Source organism: Gadus chalcogrammus, chromosome 14 (assembly GCF_026213295.1).
Source record: "Gadus chalcogrammus isolate NIFS_2021 chromosome 14, NIFS_Gcha_1.0, whole genome shotgun sequence".
Taxonomy (NCBI): Eukaryota; Metazoa; Chordata; class Actinopteri; order Gadiformes; family Gadidae; genus Gadus; species Gadus chalcogrammus.
This window is the reverse complement of record NC_079425.1, coordinates 27,458,942-27,468,941: the sequence shown is the minus strand read 5'-3', so window position 1 is coordinate 27,468,941 and position 10,000 is coordinate 27,458,942. Positions and strand designations below refer to the sequence as shown.

Sequence of the window (10,000 nt, the reverse complement as noted above, 5' to 3'; positions counted from 1 at the left end):
GCCCCGCTCCGCTCCGCTCGGCTCTGAGCCGCTCCTCAGAGGTGCCCTGGCCCCGACACCGGCCCGGCCTGGCCCGGCCCCCGCCGTGTTCCGGGGCCAGGGGCCCCCTGCCACACGGCCATCTGCCAGGAGCCGGGGCCCGGATCAGAGGAGCTCCAGCCTCCTGCTCCAGATTCATCCACCAGGCAGACCGAGTTGCTCCAGATGAAGTGTTCTGTTACTATGCGGGCTGCGGGACCCTCAAAGGCGGGCGATGGTTTATCCACGCTAAACTGCCGTTAATGTATTTCGACTCAACCCTCAAAGGCTGATAGAAATTGAAAAAACATCCAGCGATCCACCCGGTGCTGAATACTGCTCGGTGTATGAAGGAATGCGATTTAAAGCACATCTGGCACAAATGGAGCATGAAATACTCTGAAAATAGCGCAGCTGTCCTTGTATTGATCTGAAAGATTGCATGTGGAGGAGAGAAATTGAAGGGCATCTGGAATGCAGAAGGTAGAGTATTTAGATATGAGCTACGATGGGTTTGGTTCACAGGGATTCCTCACAGCATCGTTAGACACGAGGCAAAGCCGTTACTAAAACGGTTACCGGACTACCTAGTAGGATTTCACTAGATAAACACAGCAGCATAAAATGCAATCATTTATTGAAAACAATCATTCTTCCACCGAGCAATATACTTATTCAAGATGGCAACATGGTTGCCAAGCAACACAGTTCTGAGATCGGCGCATTAATACTGAAAATGAATTGTTATGCACTCTCTCAGGAGTGTGTTTATTGACTATTTTACAATGCCTTCGAGCCAATCAGAATCAAGGACTGGAACTATTTGTTTTATATTCCTGCATTTAGCATAGACTACTAATCACATTGTGGTCATGCGGTATCGAATTTAGTGCTTCCATTAAAACCTTTTAAAAGTATGTGTGTGTTTCTCCCGCCCTGGGCAGTAAGGTGCCAGCATGGTCTAATTTCTAGCCCCATGCATCAGTGATTACGGCCCAACCATATCCCATAGGGAAGACTTTATTATATATTTGTAGATTATTTTATCGTCCCAACCAATGCAAGTTAAGTTTTTATCTTAATTTTACGAGAAAATGTGCTTTATGTCGTAAAGTTCACTGCACTACCCACTGCCTTTTGAATTCTCGACCAATCACAGAAAGCCAAAACAAACGTACAAGCCAAACAGGTGTGGAAATCACAGTGGTTTGGGAACATTCAGGTACCCAACACTGAACCCTCCATGTCTCACTTTATCTTATGCCACGGTAGAGTTGAAACGCACCATGAGAATAGTAGTTATTGTCGGCCTACGTATTGCCTAACAAGGTACAGTCAACGACCTAAATGAAATATCAGAGACAAAACGCCTCCGGAGGTCATCAGAGAGACACTGTGAATGCAGGTCTGCTGAGATATATATAGATCATTCAATGGATATACATAGTGATATGTAAAGAATATATCATCAGCACCGTCCGTCCCTCCTGCAGTCTGCCCTAAGGAGCGGTGTGTTAGACAGGCTGACGGTCAGGGACCATCAGCTCTGATGAAGGCTGCTCTCCCGCTCGTCTCCGTACATCTCCCCTGATCCGTCGTTTACGTCCTGAGCCGACCGCCGCCGCTCGCTCCCCCAGAGTCACATGCGGCGATGAAAGCGTAATCAGTTCACTAGAGGCGGCCTCACGCCTCTTAGCCTGGTACCCGGCGCCATGACAACCGGCTCCCATAGTGATCAGTTAACGTCACTCTGGGTTTGCGTCCTCGCCCCGACGTCAGCCAGTCCCTGCCCCCCCCCCCCCCCGCCGCCCACAGGCTGGGAATGCAGAGACCCTCAGGGCGGCGGCCATCTGCCGGAGCTCCGCCCCCATTAACCGCCGCAGGTCTCCCCCGCTGGTCTCCCCCGCTGGTCTCAGGGCAGGGAAAACAACTTTCAGCAAGTTTGTTTCACAGTGTAGCAATTATTGTATCATTCACACCTCTCTATGACCCCGCCCCCCCGACATCATCCTGCAGAGAGGGGGGGGGGGAGTGAGGGAGGGAGGAGGAGGGAGGGAGGGGGAGGAGGGAGGGAGGGAGAGGGAGGGAGTGGGAGGAGGGAGGGAGTGGGAGGAGGGAGCGGAAGAGGGAGGGAGGGAGGGAGGGAGGGAGGGAGGGAGGGAGGGAGGGAGGGAGGGAGGGAGGGAGGGAGGGAGGGAGGGAGGGAGGGGGAGGGGCGGGTGACTAGCGACCTCTTTCTAATTACCTGGATCGTCACTTCAAGCAGACTTTATAATTTCCGCCTACATCATAAGCCTCTCGTCCGCAGCAGGGCCGTGCGGCTCCGGCCAGCATATGGCTGAGAGACGTCTGTTCACACAGCGCACAGAAAGAGGATATCCACTGGCCCAAAAACACATAACACACATTATGGCAGGGTTTGGGAAGATAAATATAAAACAGATCTTTTAAATTGATGTCAAATGAAAATCCTCTCACTGCTGCGTCCATCTTGAGATGCTGCGGTCCCGACCAGAGAGAGCTCTTTAACTCATACGGGTCGGTGTGCCCCTCGTCTGGAGTGTCAACATGTATTGGGGGGTGTGTGTGTGTGTGTGTGTGTGTGTGTGTGTGTGTGTGTGTGTGTGTGTGTGTGTGTGTGTGTGTGTGTGTGTGTGTGTGTGTGTGTGTGTGTGTGTGTGTGTGTTTAAGTGTCTGTTTTTCTGTGTGCGTGTGTGTATGTGTGTGTGTGTGTGTCTTTCCCTTCCTCTACGGTGTTTATGGGCTTCAGCTCGTTCAGCCAGGGCAGAACGTTCAGTTGTTTCAACGCTAGGACACAGGAGACTTATGATGTCAAAATGACAAAACAACAAATGGTAATTCATCTGCATTGTTTCCCATTCCCAGACAAAACAGACACACACAGACAGACACACAAAGACACACACCACACCCAAACACACCCCGGGCTTTGACACATAGCTTGCAACGTTTCTCTTTCCTAGAAACCGGCCTGACATTAATTTGATCTGGAGAAGGAAGGGTGCATGATGTCTGGTAAAATAATATAAATAATGACGTTTGATATTTGAGTTGTTGTTCATTTCAATGTGCGTGTGGGGTTCTGTTGAAGCCCACAGACTTATTGTCTTTCAACATATGCCATAATTACTCTCTGTACAATTCAGTTTTGCTGTCCAGACTTGTTCATATCCAGCAGACTTCACATCAATATCCGTTTATTTTCTCACAGATTTCCTGCAGAAATTATTAGTATTCCGCTGTTTGACACTCTCCTCTGCACAAACCATTACTTTCAGTTTTTTTAATCACAACGAAGACAAAGTTCAATTGTTAAAAAAGGGAAAAGAAGAGCGTCTGATTTTGTCGAGACGAGGGAGGAAGCCTGCTGACTTATTGCTTGTTTTCCTGAGCTTTTGATTTCTTCAATAATTCAGTGATGCATAAAACAAGAAGGTCTCGAAAAAAATACATGAAGGAAACGTAGTCAGGGAAAGAAACAAGCCTTTCAATCTAACACCCGAGCATTTTTTGAATGTTTAATTAATCAGGAGCGGCAAAAAGGGAACAACAATCAACAAAGAGATACCGACTTCCATTCCTCATGCGCTAGTCCCATCGGCCATCACAGGCTCCTTCACTGGGGTCCCTGTTACCTCCCAATGCCCCATCTCCCTCCTGATAGTACTCATCATAATACTCATCATAGTACTCCCTCCTGATAGTACTCATGATAGTAATCCCTCCAGAACCTCCTCAACAAGGAGCAGAACCTCCTCAATATGGGGCAAAACCTCCTCCACATGGAGCGGATCCTCCTCCACATGGAGCAGAACCTCCTCAACATGGAGCAGATCCTCCTCAACATGGAGCAGAACCTCCTCAACATGGAACAGAACCTCCTCAACATGGAGCGGAACCTCCTCAGCATGGAGCAGAACCTCCTCAGCATGGGGCAGAACCTCCTCAACATGGAGCAGAACCTCCTCAACATGGAGCAGAACCTCCTCAACATGGAGCAGAACATCCTCAACATGGAGCAGAACATCCTCAACATCGAGCAGAACCTCCTCAAGATGGAGCAGAACCTCCTCAACATCGAGCAGAACCTCCTCAACATGGAGCAAAACCTCCTCAACAAGGAGCGGAACCTCCTCAACATGGAGCAGAACCTCCTTAACATGGGGCAGAACCTCCTCAACATGGAGCAGAACCTTCTACACATGCTGTTGTTGGTATCAGTGTTAGAACACCCTACGGACCTTTGTTTTTGTTTTCCAGAATGCATGGCCTTTCTATAACAGGGCTTGAGTTTCTGTCTCCCTCCTTCTGACATCAGACAGCTTGTCAATGTGAGACGTTTATGTTAATGTAGGTGCTCTTTAGGGAAACGCAGATTTGCCCAAATGTGTAGATGCATCAGGGCCCAATGAATGACGTGTTTGTGAAGCACTCTGCCTCCTAACATTTCCATCATGCATCTCCTTATTCTGATGCAAATATTGTCGGAGGCTATGGATTCCCGAGGGTAATGCCGTTGCCTATATCTTATGTCTATGTACTATTATTTTTTCGCACAATAGGCCTTTCTGTTATGTTATTTTGTTTCTCTTCAAAGAAATGTGCTAGAGCTTGTTAAATGTTAATGTGATATATACAATATCATATTGCCTGGGATATTCTCCGCTGATAAATACTCCCTGTTCCATGCTCTGTTGATGCAGGGAAAAGGAGAAGGAGACTCTGAGGAGTAGCCCAGGAGGAGCTCCTGAGGTCCACACACTCACCCACGGTGGACATCTCGGGCACGGAGGCGCGGTACGGCCCCTCCGTGAACTGCGGCGGGTTGTCGTTGATGTCCTGCACCTTGATGATGAACTCGGAAGGGGGCTCCAGCGGCTCGTCCGTGTCGGCGTTGGTGACCTGGGCGGTGAGCGTGTACTCAGCCTTCTCCTCGCGGTCCAGCCGCTTCATGGCGTGGATGTCCCCCGTCATCTCGTTGATGGCGAAGATGGTGCCGGCCCCTTCGCCCGCCAACACGTACTTAATCCTCTTGCCGCCCACGTCCAGGTCGGTGTGGAGCTGGAGGACAGAGGAGAGAGGAGAGAGCGATGAGGACAGAGGACAGAGGAGATGAGGAAAGAGGAGAGAGAGTAGAGAGGAGACGTAGAGAGGAGACGGGGGACGTTTACTCTCAGGGCATTGAGACGCGTTCATCCAAAGTGACTTACAGCGATTCATACACACATTCAAACACCGACAGTGGAGTCGACCACGCACGGCGACAGCGAGCTCGTCAGGAGACTGGAAGTGCATCTTGTGTTCTACATGGACCCAGGTGTTCCCCTAACCCTAGACTTTTTACAAATATGTCTGGTCATGGGAGCCCCTTCATTCCTTCAGTCCTTCACTAAACCACAGAGCTCTGATTAGGTGGGCAGCCGCTGTGAAGACGCGTTGGTTTGTCAACATGGGAGCAGCGTACGCTCCGGTCTGCGGGAACAAGAGAAGGGACAATACACACAGCCCAACACACACTGCTGTAATGAGCCCCACTGGGGAGGATAACTTTATAAGTAGAGCAGGAAGCGGACCTTAGCCTAAATACGGGCTGCACATCACATCTGAATCATGCTCAGCAGCATACAAAGCACGGGCTACCATTCCCTTAAGCATTCATAATACTTAGTTTGCACCGTAGGAAACCTGCTGAAAAAAGACTGTAGTGCATTTCTCCAAAGAGCGGGACGTGATTCATTACGTGATCAACTCTACAACTCGCTGTTATACACTGAGAGGAAAAGCAGAACAAGCGTTGACGTGGCCGGACAATCCGGCGTTCCCTCATTATTTTTTTAATCAGAGTTTGATTAGCTCACCAAAGCAGCATTACGCGCACCGCTGAGCACTGGGCTTCCTCTCCAGCCGGCCGACTAATGACTCAGACAAGGCTTCAGCACGAGGCAGACGTCAGGGGCTCAGGAACAGGAAGAGCACCTCGTTATTTCAATTAGAGCCCGCCGACGCCAGCCAGGACCAACAGGACGACGGTGGACGGCGAGGTGAAAGGACACACGTCATCCTTCTCCTAAAACCACAGGAGCTGTGCCTGCTTCAGACTGTCTCTGTAAGGAGACTGTCCGACATAAAAGGGCAATCTACACATTTTAGTCTAGATTTAATTCATTGGAACCTAAAGTAGGAGCTCAATTGCTTGCAGGATTAAAAGCATGAAGCAGAACGTTTGCAAATTCAACAAAATGTTCAGCTTCTGTGACGTGGCTGGCAGGCCTCTTATTTCAATTTGTAGTTCAGCAATGTCTCCATATGTGCACACACACACACAAAGACACACACACACACACACACACACACACACACACACACACACACACACACACACACACACTCACACGTACGCACGCAAGCACACACACACACACACGCACACACACACACACACATATACACACACATACACACGCACACACACACACACACACACACACACACACACACACACACACACACACACACACACACACACACACATACACACACACATACACACACACACACACACACATACACACACACACACACACACATACACACATACACACACAGACACACACGCACACACACACGGACACACACACAGTCACACACGCACACTGACATGCACAACAACATACAATTAGGCAGAGCTAAACCTGCACCTGCGTAAAGACACAATGAAATGACAAAAAGATATGAAAACACCCACACACTCCGACACACACATCCACACAAAGACACGAAAATGCAGACGCAATCTCTCCCACACACACACAGAGGCTTGTATCAAACATAAGCATTCTGCAGCTTCAATTTCATTTCCAAACACCCCATTGAACCATTCCCCTGGGAGCGAGTGGTCAGGTTCAGAGGAGCGAGGCAGAAACCCCCCCCCCCATCCCCCCCCATCACAACAATCCGCCTGTGTTCTTAGCCACGCGCACAATGGGGGCTTCGGCACAGCGTCTCCGAGGTGCTGTTCCTGGACATTGACGAAGCACATTCGCTTAGATTGTCACACCTTGCATTTTTGTTCCCTAATTGTGCCATCATTTCATGTGAAAGATGCAGCTCATTAACACAAACGCCTGCAACACCCTGAGAATCCCTTTAAATGAGCCCAAATTAATGACTGTACGTCAGATTACTTTGCAAACCTCAATGTTTGTGTGGTTGGGTGTGTGTGTGTGTGGGTGTGTGTGTGTGGGTGTGTGTACGTGTGAGTGGGTCTGTGCATGTGTGTGTGTGTGCATTTTTTTGTGTGTGTTTGAGACGGATCAAGCACATTGAATATCTTCCCGCATCACAGAAAGTAGAATGGAGAGAACATGAAACAGCGAGCACATAGATTTTGGTTTCTGTCATACAACAGACACCTGTGCTGAACTCCTTAGTTAGCATTTATTGAGCGTCTCGCTTCATACCAAATCTGCATTCCTGTTTTAGTCGATGCTGTGATGATATATTCTGTTAGCAATGCTTGTTTTTAACGAAAAAGTTTGCAAACATTAAACCTTTCTACCTTTAGGTGCTTTGAGGTCAACTGAGAAGTGATGCATGATCATTTTACTGTTCTGCTAGTAGGCACTAAAACATATACCCTGCTGATATCAGGAGGAGCCGATCAAGCAGACTCATATTCCAGATACTAACTTATCTGAGGCGTGTTCAGAGCCGTTGACGTCTCAGAGCCGAGGTGCAGCGGAGATCAACACAGAGTACAATTACCAGGTCAGACCATGCTCTGGTGCAGGGTCATTATCTTAGTCACCACGGAAACTATCATAGCAAGCTCTGCGGCAGAGGGAGTGGAGGTGGTTTGTTTTAGGGAGGGTACCCCTGCCCTCTGTGTGGTAATGCTGGCCCTCCAGACTGATAGGGGCAATGTGTTTGGATGGAATGGATTTCTGAGAAACCATTTTGAACCCGCATGTAATCTCTAAGGAGAAATCCTTCCTATACCTACATGCACCAAATCACACTGACACACACGTACGCTCACACACACTCACACACACACTGACTCACACACACTCACACTCACTCACACACTCACACACACTCACCCACTCACACACACGCACACACACAAACCCTCACTCACACACTCATGCACACCCAATCAGGGACGTGTCAGCAGAGATGTGTCTGGGCGTCTGGAGAACTGCTTTCATGGCAATCACTGGAGCAATCACCCTGCTCTAATGAGGAGGTTCCTTACCATGTCCCCGCTACTACAGCCCCAGCACCACCCCTCAGAGAACTACACCCCTACTACAGCCCCAGCACCACCACTCAAAGAACTACACCCCCAACCCCTCTACTACAGCCCCAGCACCACCCCTCAGATAACTACAACCCCAACCACCCTACTACACCCCCACCCCCATCCCTCTGAGAACTACACCCCTACTACAGCCCCAGCACCACCCCTCAGAGAACTACACCCCCAACCCCCCTACTACAGCCCCAGCACCACCCCTCAGAGAACTACACCCACAACCCCCCTACTACAGCCCCAGCACCACCCCTCAGAGACCTACACCCCCAACCCCCATCCCTCTGAGAACTACACCCCTACTACAGCCCAACCACCACCCCTTAGAGAACTACACCCCCACTACACCCCCACCACCACCCCTCAGCGAACTACACCCCTTCTACATCCCCACCACCACCCCTCAGAGAACTACATCCCCACCCCCCGACTACACCCCTACCATTCAGAGAACTACACCCCCACCACTCAGAGAACTACAACCCCTACAACCACGAAATGAATGATTCCACTCCTTATCAGGGCCTTTGGTGAGAGAGGGAGAGAGAGAGAGAGAGAGAGAGAGAGAGAGAGAGATAGAGAGAGAGAGAAAGAGACTCTCACAGAGTTGTGTCGGCCAGAGGCGGTTCTAGGGACGTTGTTTGTGCATGAGGACATGAAATATGCAGATCAAACGCATGTTGTTTGTAAAATGCATGACCTGAGCTGCGCCGCCGCTGTCGGACACGTTCACATCCAGAGGCCAGATGTTGACCTTCTCCACTCCGTGTTTTCCTCTGCCTCGCTGGAGCGCGTGGCCCAATTATCATCGACCACCGCCGCCCGGTCTAATAATAATAATGAATCCAGAGGACTCATTTCAACAGCCTCCTAATGAATATCTATTAATGAGAAATAATGGATTTGGCAAAATTGGTAAAAATTAGAGCTTTTGTCTAACTGTGTGTCCTCAGGCAATCACTGCTCAGATTGTTACTCAAGATAGAATCCACTCAAACACATCTGGAGATTCATCTAGAACCTTCTCTTTTGCAGGCTTTTTATCCCTGTTAATTAGTACTCTGTGAGTAATATGTAATTCTAAATATTGCGATAACATTTTGAATGTACGGTCCAGATGGTGCGATGCATGATATATGATGCACTTAGCTATTCTTGGAAACATTTCCCTCTAGTCCATCTCACGGCCCAGAGTGCTTCATCAAACCAGACAGAAAAAACACTTCCTCTTGGTCTGAGTCCTGTAACACGCTCCACACTGTCCACCATCGAACGCTGCAACGTTTGAGTGACTCAGAGGAATTCGTCTCCCTTCCTCCCTCTGTCTCTCACCTCCAGTCTATAGGGAGGAGTTAGCTTCTCCTTATTCTCTCTCTCTCGCTCAATTTCTCTCTCTCTCTCTCGCTCTCTCTCTCTTTCTCTCTCCCTCTCTAATCATGAACACATGACTGGAGTTAGCTAATGACCACAGGACCGGGGTTAGCTGCTTAACGTGGACTAGAATGCAACGATAGCCTCTACTGTCTGTCCTTATAGAGGCTCTCAGGAGGACAGACAGTCTTCACCAATGCTGGAGGAAGAAATCCTTTACTGGCTGGAATGTTTTCCCAGTTTTTTGTTCATCGTCACTTAGTTTTCATGATCATC

At 49.2% G+C, this 10,000-nt stretch overlaps 1 protein-coding gene across 1 annotated transcript in view; it reads right to left on the bottom strand.

Annotated features, from left to right (window-relative positions):
* The window catches only part of cdh8 (cadherin 8), a 90,481-nt gene that overhangs the window by 50,722 nt on the left and 29,759 nt on the right, over window positions 1-10,000 (bottom strand). Inside the window, exon 2 of the mRNA XM_056608442.1 lies at window positions 4,806-5,100. Within this exon, the coding sequence (XP_056464417.1) occupies window positions 4,806-5,100 (295 nt within the window). The remainder of the gene's footprint in view (window positions 1-4,805; window positions 5,101-10,000) is intronic.